General features: G+C 46.0%; 1 protein-coding gene across 1 annotated transcript; it reads left to right on the forward strand.

Moving 5' to 3' along the window:
* The first annotated feature begins 927 nt into the window (after nucleotides 1–927).
* On the forward strand, nucleotides 928–15167 carry SIGLECL1 (SIGLEC family like 1). Its single transcript, XM_036012871.1, has 6 exons — nucleotides 928–931; nucleotides 1019–1300; nucleotides 1420–1525; nucleotides 2624–2784; nucleotides 11806–12087; nucleotides 15118–15167. The coding sequence occupies exons 1-6, from the start codon at nucleotides 928–930 to the stop codon at nucleotides 15165–15167; spliced, it is 885 nt and encodes a 294-aa protein (XP_035868764.1).
* Nucleotides 15168–15595: the final 428 nt, after the last annotated feature.

The following is a 15595-nucleotide window of genomic DNA, read 5'->3' on the forward strand; positions in this document are numbered from 1 at the left end:
TTGAGATATCACTGGCACACGCTGGGAGCTCCCAGGTAGTCACTTTCAGCATCTTGTCAGTGGCATTCCATGAGCGTGCCTCCCCACTTGGAGAAAATAAATAGTCTAGAGACCAGCAGTGAAGGAGAGGCTATGCATCACTCATCACCATCCCCTGCAAATTCTTTATCACCTCAAGTGACCCAGGTGAAAAGGCCAAGTCAAGATCCAAGGTTACTGTTTAGGGGAAAATTACCCCATTCTTCCAGAAACCCCAACTGGCTCTAATGAAAAAGTACCTGAAAGCACTAAGGACCGACTCCTTCCTAATCCATGATATTCACCAGATTGACAGTATGTCCTGTCTATTCTGTGTAGAATTGGGCAGCTTCAAATGCTATTACCCAGATAATGTTATAGCAATCTTTGCTTCAGGTGAATGCTCAAGCAAAGGTCTCTTGGGGTTGGGGAGAGGAAAATGTAGAAAGGTGTTCAATTTATTGAATGAGTAATGCTGTACTGTACACTGAGCTAGGGACCCTGCAACCCTTAGGGCATTCCTCCCTACAGCAATGACAGTATGATACACATTCAGTGACTATTCCTATTTTCCAGAGTAGGAAAGGGCAAAGAAAGGAGAAGTGATTTGCCCGAAGGCATCCAGATAGGAAGTGATGAAGGAAGAAATTGGCCACAGATGGAGCTAGGAAGAGGGAGAGCCCAAGGGGAGAATGGAGATGGGAGGAAGAGAAGGGAGAACATAGGAGCTAAGACTGGGAAGTCTAGCCTGGGGGCAGGGTGTAGATAAGGGATTATATGCAGTGTACATCCCCAGAAAACTCCAGTCTAGAAGGTCAAGCATTTAGGTTCAGGCCAGATGAGGAGAGAGGTCTGTGAGGCATTATCCCTCTGGGGCCTTGAAAGTCTTTCTGAAGCTCCTTGTGAATCATGAGTAAGGAAAGGGCTGGGTCCTGGAGAAAGTGGAGATGGAGAAAGGCATCAGGATGCCCTGCCAACTCCTGGCCCTCTCTCCCCACAGTACCTGCCAGGCTGGTCTCTTTCTCTTGCTCTTTGGAGGAGGTTCTGAAGTGCAGCTGCTTCTTCCATGGGGTCCCTGTACCCTACGTACGATGGTGGATGAAAGGTGATATCGTGGGTATAGATGGCATACACGATGGCTCCCAGGTGACTTCCACCCACATCGGCCCTTGGACCAACTCCACCATCAGCCTGGCTGAGGTGCCAGAAATGGGCACAAGCCTTCTCTGTGAGGGGAAGAATACACATGGAGTGCATGGGATGAGCATCATACTGATGTCAAGTGAGGATGAGGAAGAGGGGGATGGGGATGAGCATTGGCGCCAGGGGAGGAGGCAGAGCTTTGGCTCCAATTTCAAGGTTGCAGGAGAGCAGCCTTTCTCATATGTTCTCTACTTGCAGTAAAGAGTTCCTTGGTTACGCAGACATTCATCAACGGGTTCTTCCAGGGCCTTGCCTATGGATCCATTGCGACTGCACTGCTCTTCCTCTGCCTCATCCCATTCATGTGAGTACTGGAGTTAAAATTCATCTGTGGGCCTCTCCCAGAGCCTGCTACTCGGCAGGCCTTGGCTGAGGTGTGGCACAGAGCAAGCAGAGACTGGGCCCCTGCCCTCAAGGGAAGGGAAAGTGGCACCAAACATGGTCCCCACAATTCAGGGCCATCAGGGCTCTTCTGAACCACAAACAAGCCCAAGAGACAGAGATTTTCAGCCAATTTCATGAAAGAGAGAATGCAAAGGGGAAAGTGGTACTCTGGGGATCCCCAGAGTACCATCAGAGTCCCTAGATTACCATCTGCCATGGACCTGGGACTGAGCACTTACTTGTAGAAAGTAGTATCTACAGTTCCTAGAGACACGTTTGAGGCATTTCCAGTGTCTTTGTGCAATGTCAGTTGCACTGAGAGTGACTGATAATAGCTAACAGCAAAGATGAAAAAGGCCCTCTATGTTGGTTCATAAAGACTCTCAAAACTTGGCTGAACCTATTGGCCAGAAGCTCAGAGTGAGAAGCGCAGAGTTACCAGAGGTCAGGCCAGATAGTTTGATGGGGGCTGGGGGTGCCGGTCTGGTCTCCATATGTCTAGGGCTTTATTCTGAGTTGGGAGCCTTGGAAGCATGTTAAGCTGGGAAGGAAGGTGTGAGCTTTGGGTGAAACACAGACCAGAGAGGGAGAACCAGGAGGCCTGGAGCCTGAGCCAGGCCTGAGCCAGGGCAAGTGATGTAGGCAGTCATAGACATGGGACTTGGGAGTGACTAGATACCCCAAGTGAGGAAGAAGAGGAGCAGGGTGTCAGGGCCAACTGGGGAGCTATTTTCATGTCTAGTCATCTGGACTTAGAGACCAAAACAATCCTTTACAGTTTGCAAAGCCCTTTCACAGCTGACCTCACCTGAGCCCCAGGGCCTGATGAGCAAGGTGATCCCATTGTATGGAGTATGAAACCAACTCCCAGACAATGGTATGGCTCACCCTAGATAACATGACAAGATGGTACTATCACTGAGGTTCTAAACTGGAACTTATGATTAAGACCACAGCCCTCTTGGGGGGGCTGGGGGTTGTGGAGAGCCAGAACTAATCCAGAGGGTCATTTCTGTAGAGTGAAACATGTCAGAAGGAAGCTGGCAAAAAAAATTGCAGCGATCAAGGCAGAAAAGAACACTAACAATGGAGAATGCCAAGAACCCAATGTGGATCTGAAGCCTGAGGAACCGGAAGAATACACAGTCATGCCATCTTCTGAGAGACAAAGATTGGTGGGTACCCACTGCATCTGCAATCTAGTCTAGCATAATAATGGTAATAAGACATATCAGGAGAACCACATGATTATCCTCAATTCTATAGAACGCTAGAATATGTTTGAACATCATCTTATAGATGATGAACCTAAGACCCAGAGAGGGAAAGAAGGATGAAAATTAAGAAAAACAACCTAAAGAATAATTAGAATCAGCAATGTATACACACATACACACACACTGAGTCCCTACTGAGAACAGGGTTGGGAGAAATTCAGCAGCAGTTGTAGCATTAGAGTGGAAATCAAAGGGTTGTATCTCTGAGAGTTTGGCAATCTGCGGTTACCACAGTCTGTAGATGCCACAGGCTGGAGAGTCAGTCCGAAGTGCCAGGGGGCCAGATTAAGCAGTTTACTGCATTTACACTACACTGTGTATCCTCAGTGGAGTTTGGAAGAAAGTACTTGAGGTTTCTGAGCCTCGCTGTTACTTACTATTGAACATCCTCTAGGCCAGAAGTGCCCTGCTGCTGTTCATATACCTTGCACTGGGAGCCAGTGTTCCTTTTTGGATAAACCACGTATTATGTTCCACCAGTATTTCCTGCAGTATTTCCTAATACCCATGTTGGTCATGCTAGGATCTCAGAAATGGGTCAGACACAAGCCCTGCCCTCAGAGAGCAACCAGGCTGGTGGGGAAGGCACCCTCACAGCAACGAGGCTGAGCTGGGGGTCTGGTTGCCCCGAGGAAGGAGGGACTGAACCTACCTGTAGAACCAGGCAGAACTTCCTAAGGGAGTCTGGGGGGCAGTCAGGTGGCTCTGGTGCTAGGAATGCACAGGAAGGACCAGCAGGAGGAGACGCACTGCAGGATCCAACTAGGGCATTGCAAGGAAAGGTGAAGCCAATACCTGCTCCATGTTGTCCCAAATGCTCAAAGGAAGGGACAGAATTCTGCCCTTATTTGGATAACTCACCTCTGAACCTGTTCCAACATCTTTCTCTCTTTGCTTTGCAGGACCCATTATCCTAAACTTCCAGGAAAAAGCAAGCTGAGTTGGAGCTGACAAAGCCTGTGAAAACTATATTCGCACCTGGAGAGCCCATTATCCCATAAAACTGTTAAGGCCACAGAAACCCAGAATCTGTAGCAAACCTAGAGCCCCTGAGCCACCTCAGCTTACAAAGACCTCTCATGCTTCCCCCACCCTGTCCTTCACACTGGTTCTCCACTGAATAGGGTTACTCTTGGACCTGATCTTAGAAACTTTGAAAGCAAGCTATAAACTGTTCTTTGGGTTAGCCAGAAGAAATGTGCCCTGTCCTGGAATGGTGTCAAAGGGAAGAAAAATACATGTGAGACCATGAAATAGGTCCACCAAGGAGGAGCTTTTGAGCCCTTATTGTGTGCCCAGGACCTGGAGATATACACACAGGAGCATCAGACTTTGGAGCCATCCTAGCTGTATTGAATCCTAACTTAATGCTTAATGGTTGTATGTCTTGGAAGAAGATCATTTTCCCCCACCCTTGAACTTTAAACTTAAGTACTCTCACTTGAGGTGTATCTGGGTGGAGAGTATGTGGAAAATGGCGTCCAGAGATACAGGTGGAGAAAAGACACAAAGGTGGCCCCTGAATGTCAAGCTGAGCATTGGAGCTTTATGTGGTAGGACCTTATTTTGACTCCCTTAGAATGCGAATTCCACAAGAACATCAATCCTGTCTTTTTTTCCTAGCTATATCACCAGCACACCTAGCATGGTGCCTAAAATATAATAAACTCTCAAAAATGTTTGTTGAATAATTGAATGAACTGTAAGCTGCTGGAAGGTTTGAAGCAAAGAAGTGGGGTGACTAGATACACAGTGAAAGACCATTTTAGGGGTAGTTATTGAAGATGTATTTAGAAGAGATAAGGCTGGAGGCAAAGAACCTAGTTATTACAATATTTCTTGGCCAGGCTGAAAGGTAGGCATACAAGGAATGAGAAAAGGATTCTGACCTTGAAATGGGCCGTGGCTGTGTATTCCTCTCAGAATGAATGGTAACCTTTCTTCTGGTGGCAGAGGCTGCTAATTTTCAGCTGTTGAAAAAAAGGGTCATCTCTTCCCTGGGGCATTATTTGTGAATAAGTCCATTGGTTTTCCATTCAGTACTGGTGAGATGGTTATCTTGCACTCAAGGCAGAGTACTTAAGGCAGATATTTATATAAGCCCTCACATGTATGGGTGCCTCTCTTGCATGCAGTTTATACATTCCACATGAGAACTCATCTTGTATCAGATGAGGCAAAAAAGCCAGACATTGACGTTGCTTCTGTGGATCTTGTGGTCTGCACAGGTACACAGATAGTGAAGAAAGAAACACAAAATGATAAAATAAGTGCCAAGAAGAAAAAAGAGAGACCACTAAGCCTGTATGAAGGACCAGAGGAGGAACCTAGTTTGGATTAGAAAATCAGAGAAAGCCTCATTGAGAAACTGACATTTCTGCTGAGATCTGAAGAACTATTAGGAACTAGTCGGAGGGAACAGCAGATTCTATGCTCTGAGATGAGTTCAAGACCCTGGGGGCAGGGGAGTGGTCTGTGCCGTTGGAGCTCAGACTGACGGGTAAGCTGCCCGGGAGACAGAACTTGCCTTCCGATTGGCCCTGAGGGTCGTGGACTTGGCATTTTGTTCCTTGATCAATGGCCTCCCATCTTCCCATCATGCTTCCCACAAGTACTGGGTTGAGGAAGAGCGTCCCTAAACGACTACTTGGCTTGAGTCTTAACCTCTAGGAGTAACCTAGAACCACCAGCTCCAGAAAGATGATTCTCCTCAGAGCTGAGGCGAGGGGTGCCCCATCAGAGTCCTGGGTTTCCAGTAGTCACCATTGTTCCAGACTAGCTCAAGCACTGGAAGCCCACGAGGCCCCTTCCCATCCCAGCAGCCCCTGCGCACATCCTCAGCTCTGATTGGCTCTGGCAGACTCACGCATGCTCATTGGTGAGCATGTGGAGAGGGTGGCAGGGGAGTGGGGAGGGTTAGTGCTTCTCAGGGAACTGGAATCCGCGCATGAGCACTGGCTGGTGGTGGGTCGTTGGTGAAGCCTGATGACTCCCAGGCCACCCAGTGAGCTGGCTACAAGGCAGCTAACCATTTAGCCTTCCTCGACCTAAGTCACTTCCGGGTGAGTCAGTGGTTTTTTACACGGTTAATCCATGTGTCAGTAAGGGATGAGACAGAGTGTACAGCTCAAGGTGAGACGTTTTAAAGCTCCAACAGTTTATTCCTCTGGAAAGTTCGTTCTCCAGTCAGTGTTCTGTAAGTCGTAGTAAGTCAGCCCATCAGTCCCTCCTCACTCAGCAAAAGTCCAAGAGGACGCTCCGTTTTCAAGGAACTAGTCAGGTGGAGATGTGTTGAGGAAGGCTCAGGTTTAAGCCCTTGGAACCCGAACCCGAGATGAAGAGGAAAATTTGGAAAAGGAAAGGTCGCCTATGGAGACAGCCCATGGATGTGCCAGGGCTTGGAGAAGGGCATGAGAAGGGGAAGAGATTGTAAAGCCTGAAGGACCATTACAATCTGAACAATAAAGCCGTCTCGTGTTATGGATGAGGGAAGTGAAGAGAAACCAGAGAGTGGACAATGCCTCGGGTTACCTCATGGTTGCCAGATGGCTGCTCCCCTCCAGCATTACATCCATAGTCCAGGGAAGAAGCAGCAAGTGACGAGGAGAAAGTATTGGTGCCAGTATCAGATAAGCAGAATTCCCCAGTACCCCCAGCAGAGAGCCTCATGTTTGACATTTTATATTGAGAAGTCTCAACATTTGTGCTTAATAATAAGTCTAGCAAAGTGCAAGGTTTTAATTTTTGCTCTGTACATGTGGGAAAAGAGAAGAGTGCAATCCCACAGATGGGTATACATTTAAGAAAACAACGCCCTCAATTACAATGTTTTGTTACCAGAGCAAGAAATTATCAAGTAAGACAACTGGTCAGAATATCATTTTTTATTTGAATATCATTTTCATAAGACATGGAATAATTTGTAATGTCTTTGGAGTCTCATAAGACCACTTTGTTTAAATTGTTCTTTCAAGGGAGGATTTGTATTAACAGAATGGAACAAGTCAGTGACAGTCATGAATATTCATTAAAACACTGTATATTGCAGAGGAGGACATAAATTATATTCTTATAAACATTCTCAGTTTTGCACAGTATCAAATCAGATTCCTTGAACCCTTTTAAAACATGGAACAATGTATTTTGATTTATAGCTGCAGGGGTAGGGAACATTTCCTTCAATTCTTTCTGAGTTGTTTCCTTTATTATAAAAACTTGTTTTTTTTTTAAACTAGGGTTTAGAATTTTAATAGCTCATAAAAAATAGAACTAAAAGAGATATCCAGATCTCAATTGTGATGGCAAAGAAAAAAATGGTGTAAAGGTTAAATAGGGTTTTAGTTGCTGGTAGTAAGTTATTGACATTTTTTTTATACTTGACTCAGTGGCCAGAACTATGTCACATGGCCAACCTTAAATTTGAAAAGGCAGGGAAGCCCTGTCTTGGTGTGGCTCAGTGGGTTGGGTGTCACCTCGCATACCAAAAGGTTGCCAGTTTGATTTCTGATCAGGGCACATTCCAGGGTTGCAGACCAGGTCCCCAGTTGGGGGCATGCAAGAGGCAACCAGTCGATCGTTCTCTTGCACATTGATGTTTCTCTCCCTCTCTTTCTTCCTCCCCTCCCCTCTCTCTAAAAATATAAATAGATGGTAGATAGATAGATAGATAGATAGATATAAAGGCAGGGAAATCGAGGGTATTTATTTTTAAAGAACCAGGGACTTGATCACCTGAACAAATTTGAAATAATAAGACACACAGGAGGGTTGACTCAGCTCATGTAGGCAACCCCAAGTCTGCCTGACACGTTGCTGGAAAAGAGATGGACAGATGGGGTCCTGAAGAGAGTCTGAGAAATGCGGCCTTCTGGTTGTGGGTGTCCTTGAAAGCTACTAGGAGGAAGTTACAATTGACCTGGACTTGGATAAAGTGGTACGATATGAGTGTGAGTGGAGGAGAGAGTTGCATAAGGATGCCATAAAAAAGGGGGTTGGCCTAAATAAACATACAGAAATGGGTATGTACAGAGTATATGTGGAAACGGTGCCTTTATTTCTTCTGCATGCAAAGAATGGCAGAGGTATAGGGCAGGGGGCAGTGGAGATAAGGCAAGTATGGGGCAAAATCGTGGAAAGCCTCGAATGCAAGGCAAGGGAGTTTGGAGTTTATTCTGCCAGCCATAGAAATGCCTTTTAAAAATGCAGATACCTTCAATATATCCCATCTTCTCCATTCTCCACCTTTGGTCAGAATTACAGAGAATCATGGGGACTCTCTTTTGTTCTTGAAGCTCCTGGTGGCTGTTTAAATGAAGCTCCTAATTCACACATGAACAGACCTTAAGGCTGATGGAAGAGACAATAGCCCCTAGTAAGCAGTGAATTTATTTCTACCCCTGCCCCATGTCTCTTACTACTGCACCTCTCCTCATTCATTCCAAATCCTCCTTTCCAGGACATAATGATCTGAGGTCATATTTAGCCACAGCGTAGGTCCTGGTCCTTTCTTGTCCCTGAGATCCTGCTGGTCCTCATGGCACTACCACTGTTATGGTTGGGTAAGTGGAATGAAGGCAGGGTGGGAGGTGTCTTAGGAAGCTAGGAGTGCACTGGAGTGGGGGTGGGGGTCAGTGGTGTTGGAAGATGAACAAGGCTGAGGTGAGGTAAAGGGGTGAGGACCTAAAGAATTAAGTACTTGATGAATTAAGTAAGAAAGAATTCCACATGCGCATTCCGTGATTGGCATTGTGACCCCCCACATGTCCCATTTCAGCTCCCCAACAACCCCCTGAGGGATTCTTATCCCCATTTCCCAGATGGGGAAACAGGCTTTGGGAGACTCAGGAGCTTGCCCAAAGTCTCCAGCAGTTTCGCTAGTGGAGCCCAACTCCTGCTGACTCCTAGTACCATCGTAACACCATGCCCCTGACACTCTAGAACCTAGATGACAAGTTGGTCCACATCTGTTGTCTCCACATTATCCTGTATGGTGGGTATTCTTAAACCACATCTTAGAAAACAGACACAGCATGGTGGCCCAGAACCAGGTGTGTCCAGATCCATGGATGTGACATCTTGGACTACTGACATCATATGTGAAAGGCTGGAGGCCAGGCCTGATGCTGTTACCCCTCTGTCTATGACATGGGACAAGGCTCTTCATCTCTCTGAACCTCAATTTACCCCTATGTCTAGGGTAGTAATATAATGAAACCATTTTGAGAATTGCTTATGCTGATTTCCATGAAAGTGCTTTGAAATCTATGAAGACTTACTGGTGGTCTTACTACCATCATTTTAGGGTGTCATTACTAGAAGTGGCCTCAGGAGCCATGAAGTTTACAAGTACATCTATTTTGTACATGAGAGAGTTGTCAGCTAGGAAAGGGAAAAAGAAGGGGAAGGAGTAATTGTTCACTAAGAGTGAACAGCTAAGTTACAACCTGCAATTATTATTACAGGGTGTCATGTGCCTCTGTAGTTAATATCTTTAATTCCCACATCATTGCAGCATTGGTATTATTGTACCCATTTTTCTTATTGAGAAGCTGAGTTTCAGAAATGATACAATTAGGCCAAGGTCATAAGATATAGTCCCTATGAATAACAAGAACAGCAAAAAAAAAAAAAAAACCCAGCAGACTACATTATGTTGGTGCAGTTTGGGAGTCCCCCAGACCACTCTCAGGTTCCATGACTCACAGAAGGACTCGCATATTCACAGTGACAGTTCATTATAGCAAGAGAATAGAGACTAAAATCAGCAGAGGGAAGAGGCACCTAAGGCAGGGTCTAGGAGAGACCAGGCATGAGCATCCAGTCGTCTCTCCCAGTAGAGCTGAGCAGGTGCTGTGTACCTCTCCCACAACAAACTGTGGCAACATGCACAGTATTGCCAGGCAGGGAAACTCACCAAGCCCCAGTGTCCAGGGTTGGTCGTTGGGTTCTGGTCCTATGGGCATGGCTGACCACTCCCATGCCCCAGCCCCTTAGTCTCCAGCCCCTCCAGAAGTCATGATGATCCCATGTGCCCCAAGATCCCCACAATCAATCACATTGTTAGCATATACTGTCTGGTTGTGCCCCAAGGCCTCAGGTAAACCAAGACATACTCATCAGGCAGGACATTCCAAGGGTTTCAAAGTCCCCTCCCAGGATCTGGGCAATGGCCAAACCCTTCTAGGTTAAGGTGAACCCTTTAATGCATGGTTGGGATACTGGGAGAGACTGGGAGAGTTCATTTTTCAACTTGAATCTCTCCCCACAGGGTTACTTTCTTGTGTTCTAATGGAAGTCACGAAGATGCCAGTGGAGGAGGGCCTGTGCACTCCAGTCCCTTGCAGATTAGAATTTCTCAAAGAATCGCTAAACAATTCCATGATCACAGGCTACTGGATCAATAAAAATATTAGCTCCGCTGTATCTACAAGTGAACTTAGTGCTGCCATAGATGATAACACCAGTGAAAGATTCCACGTTATTTGGAATCTTGAAGAACAAGACTGTACCCTGCTGGCCCACAATGTACTCAGAAGGGACAACATGACATACTTATCCTCAGCAGATCAAGAAGAACAAAAGAGTACCTTACTGAGGGAGAATATCACACTCTTCCTGCCAGGTGACATTCAATCTCATGCAATGGGTGGTTTGGAAAGAAGGAACTACAGTAGGGGTTTGGTAATTGTGTGGTTTTTACCTCACAGGGCACTGGGTTTTACAAAATCCTAGTAATTTACAATAATACAAAGATACAATTACAGTTGCAACTTAATTTTTCTGAAGAAATTGCAAAGAGAGAGGAAGTCACTTACCTGGGAGCATCCAACCAATAAGAGATGGAGGCATAAATGATCACAGATCAGCCAGAAAGGGCAGAGCCTCTTGGGAGAATTAGATGGGGAGGGAAGGAGGCAGAGTAGGAGCTGGCCCTAGGAAGTCTAGGCCAGGGGACAGACAAGGGATCACAGGCAATCTAGATCCTTAGGAAATTTACTTATTCTCAGTCTTGAAAGCCCAGGATTCAGGCTCAAGTTCTGCCACTTCAAGCAAGTCTTTCCAGTGTCTCACTGAGACAATGGTGTATGTCTCTTCCTTGCAGAGAAGAGAAATAAGCTTATGAAAAGCCACCCAATGATAACAATGCCCTGTCCCAATAGATTGGAGGAATGGGGGAGGGGTACCAAGTGAGCTAATAGATGAGAAAGCACTTTGTAACCTGAAAACCCTAGGCATCTGTGAAGTATCCATGAGGGTCATTCATCCCCGAGGTTTGGGTACAATACAACTCTCTCCTTCAGACTGGACACAGAAACCAGAGCTCTACATTCCAGATATTCCTGTGGCTGGGAAGCCTGTGGCCTTGACCTGTACCATCAGAGGCTCCTGCATAGAAACCAAAGCCCTCTTCCTCTCCTGGAAAGAACACACTAAATCCTTCAACACAGATGGCTCCAGAAACAACTCCTCCTCTTCTTCGGTGCTACACATCACCCCAAAGCCTGAGGACCATGACACCACGCTGCAATGCCATTTGAACTTCTCCCTACCTAACTTGACCAGAATCGCCAAGTTTCCACCAATCAGTGAGTGCTAGTGGGCAAGGGAAGATCCAGAGTCTGAAAGAAATGATGAACCTAAGAGAAATACTTGAGTACTTGAATCCTTGTAGGAAGGGAAAGGGAGAAGTCAGAGGAGCAGCCACATCTTCCCCTGGCTTCTGGGGCTGAAAGGTCACAGGTAAGAGCTGAGCCCAAGTCTGAGACAAATGAGGAGAGAGGATAAATTCCAGCCCTTCTGAGCTTCCGGAAAGTCTTATTGAAGCTCCTGTTTTGCATCATAAATGAGGAGAAGGCTGGGTCCTGGGGGAAGTGGAGAAGGGAAACCAGGATGCTTTGTTGACTCCTGGCCCCCCTCCCCACAGTTCCTACCATGCTGTTCTATCACATCTGCTCCTTGGAGAAGATTCTGAAGTGCAGCTGTTCCTTCTATGGTATCCCCACACCCGTCGTGCATTGGCTCATGGAAGGTGTTCTTGTGAGTGTGAAAAACATGAGTAACATCCTTCAGGTGACTACCAACATAACTGCCCCCTGGGCCAACAGCACCATCTTCCTGCTTGGGAAGCCAGAAACAGTCATGAACCTCCATTGTGTGGCACAGAACAAATATGGAAACCAGAGTTCAACTGTCTTCCTGATACCAGGTAAGCATAAGGACTCTGGTAGCTGGGCTAGAATGTCAACAGCCTAGGGACTGGGATGAGGATGGGCACAGGAACAAAAGGAAAAATAGTATCTCAGACTTCACAACAGTAGGCAAAAAAAATGTTCTCACTTCTCTCTGATTCCAGATGAGAGTTCACTTCCCAAAGTGTTCATGAAAGGGCTAATCCAAGGCATCGTGTATGGAGTCATTGTTCCAGCACTACTCTTCTTCTTCCTTGTTCTTCTTGTGTGAGTACCAAGTTAAAATCCATCAGCATGCCTTTCCCGAAGTGTACTATATTTAGTTTTGTTCTTTATGTCCTTCCTTATAAGCCTTCCAGTTTATTCTACTGTGTCTGCTCTCTTGGTATGGACTCATATCACTAAGTTGCAGTCATTCTTCTTTTTCAATATTAGCATGTAAGGCTATAAATTTCCCTCTGAGCATAACTTTAGCTGCATCTCACAAATTTTCATACCAAAAATTTTATTATCACTTAGTTAAAATATTTTAATTTCTGTTATGACTTTCTGACCCAAAGGTATTTTTAGGCACATCAAATTTTTCTAATAACCTTCATTTCTTTATTTCTACCTTAAACCCAGTAAGTGCAGAGAATATAGACTATGCTTGATTTTATTTTTAATTTTCTTTGTGGCACAATTTTTATTTGGTTTTTATAAACATTTCACATGGGCTTGAAAATAATGTGTATTCTACATTTGTTGAACTTGGTGATGTGTGTGTGTATATATATAAATAGTTGCTTTAAATCAAGTTCATTAATCATGGCACTTAAATCTTCTCTAGCTGAGCTGTGATTTTTGCTTGGTGAGCCTCTCTACACTTAATCTCCCATTCCTGTTCCCTTCTCTCACCTGACTGATGTTTACTCATCATTCAGGACTCAGCTCACAGCTCCTCCATCATGGGTTCCAGAAAGCTTTTCCTGGCACCTGGGCTGAGTGGCCTCTGAAGGCTCCTGTAGCCATCTGAGCTTTGTGGTATTCACACTATTTTCACTGTATATGACTAAGTGTGGCTATTTTTTGTTTGCTGTTATTTATATTCGTTTGGCCTCTTTAACCTGTGCTTGTTGGTGTCTTTTTATCAATTCTGGAAAATTCTCAACCTTTGTTTCTTTATATATTGCCTCTGCCCTTCCCTTTCACTATGGGGTTCTCATTAGATTCTTGTCAAACTTTCTTTCCATCCTTTTTCATCTTATCCTATAGTCTTGAATTTTCCAGGGATATAGACAATTAAAAGCATGTACAAGGAAGATACTAGGGGAACCCTTCCCCTTCAGTGTTTCCCTCTGTGGCTGGGGTGGAGCATCAGTACTTCCCAGAAATGCTTCAGCTTTCCCCTAGTCAGCCCTCTCCAGCATAATACTCTGTGAGTATTGTAAATGTGTCTCTTTTTTTTCACAGCTCTCTTATCTCCCCTTCTCCCCCTACTCTCAGGAATAAGGTTTCCCCACTTAACAGGAAAAAAGCAACTCCCAACCTCTGCAAAGTTATTACCACTGGTGCCAGTGATTCACTCCTTGTCTTTTTCAGAGAAAGAGGCATTCCTCTTCCTGTCTGAAGTTAGTCCCACCTCCTTTACTTGGGAATCCGTCTCCTCCACACCCCCTCAATCATTCCTTCTCTCTCCTAAATTTTCATTCATTCTTTCTTTACTGCCTCTTTCTCTGAAGGAGATAAATATGCCTGAATCTGTCCACCTGATCCCTACAAACTCCCTCTATGCACCATCCAACATTTTATTTTGAGAGAATAGCTTACACCCACTTCCTGATTCTTGTCGCCCTTACGTTCTTCAGTCTGCTGCGCTCGCCTCTCCAGTACTGTGCCATCAAGTGGCGCTGTCTAAAGCAACCAGTTATCCTCCTCCTCCAGACCCCATAACAGATGTTCTCCATCCCTCGTGTTCATCTTAGGCTGACATTTATGATCTGGGTGGCTGGGGTGAGGCCCTCCTACCTAGTGGCTCCTTTTTACAGTGAAGGACTTTGCCAAGGCCACCTGCTGAAAGTGATGTGGGTGAGAGCAGCAGGGGTGAGGGATAGAGAATCCAAGAAGGGTGGTGCTGGTTGAGGCGGGGCGGGGGGGGCGGTGTTGCAATAGCCACTGAGGAGAAGAAATGGGACAAGGAAAACAAATGGCGAGCAGTGGCGAAGGTCCAGTTGTGATGGGAGGTTATTAATTGTTAGTGGCACCAACTGTCATTGCTCTGGGAAGTTTCTTCCAAGCTGTGGTTGTTGGATGATAAAGAGCAGATGGTGGCATTGATCTAGGCTTGGGTCTTTGCAGGCAGAGCGTCATGGAAGGCTGTTGATGTGGGCAAGGAAGGAGGCATGGACACTGGAAGGAGTGAACACTTTGAGTGGGTAGCTCTCTCTATGCAGTGGGGTAAGGAAGAGAGGAAGAGAAACCAAGATAGATGCTGGAGAATGTGATGCTGTGGGATTGAAGCTTAAAGCTGTGAGATCAAAGAACAGGTACAGGAGACTGGAAAGAGAGCACAAGAAAATGGTGTGGAATAGAAAAAGTAGGCAGATCATGAGATGCTGGGATTTTAAATTTCAGAGGTGGAAGAGTTTGGGGAGATAATGGACCCTTGGCAGTTAAGGGAGACAAGTCGCATTAGTCAGGACGCTTCCAGTTGTGAGCATCAAGAGCAGAACTCTGCAAGTTCAAGGAAAAAGAGAACAGTCCTGGTTGCCTGTTGCTATGTCACTATTCCCAAACTTAGTGACTTTAAGCAACGATTGTTTTAGTGTTTCTCATAGTTTCATGGATTGGGAGTTCAGGTAGGGTCCAGCTGGGTGAGCCTGCTGCTTCCTGTGGCATCCACCTGGCAGTATCGTGAAGTCACTTGGTAGTATTCAGCTAGCAGCTGGGCCGAGCTGAGCTGGGCTGGAGGGTTCATCATGCTTTCGCTCACAATGTTGGCATTCTGATGGGGGTGGGGGGCAACCACAAGGCTGGGCCCGGCTGGACCCCTCTCCCTTTCTGTATAGGATCAGGGCCTCTCATCTCCTCCAAGGCAGAAGTTGCCAGTCGCTCCTAAGGCTAGACCTGCAATTGACTGAACATCACTTCCACCATATTCTGCAGTCAGAGCAAGTAATTGACTAGCCAAGGTCCAAGTGGAGTGTAGACTCTATCTCTCCTGGGGGGGAGTGCCACAAATCCACAGCGATTTTTAATCTGCCACAGGAACATAGTGACCACATGTTATGTGTAGGACTTAAACAACAAAGACATTTCTCGCAGCTGTGGAGGCTGGAAGTCCAAGATATCAGCAGGGTTGGCTTCTGCAGAGTCCCCTTATGGCTTGTAAATGGCCACCCTCTTGCTGCCTCTTTACATGGTTACCCCTCTGTGCATACATGCCCTTGGTGCCACTCCCTCTGGTTACAGGACACCAGTCATATTGGATTGGGGCCCCAGTTAACAGCCTCCACTTCATGTAATCACCCCTCAGAAGGCCCTATG

This window comes from Phyllostomus discolor, chromosome 12 (assembly GCF_004126475.2).
Source record: "Phyllostomus discolor isolate MPI-MPIP mPhyDis1 chromosome 12, mPhyDis1.pri.v3, whole genome shotgun sequence".
Lineage (NCBI taxonomy): Eukaryota > Metazoa > Chordata > Mammalia > Chiroptera > Phyllostomidae > Phyllostomus > Phyllostomus discolor.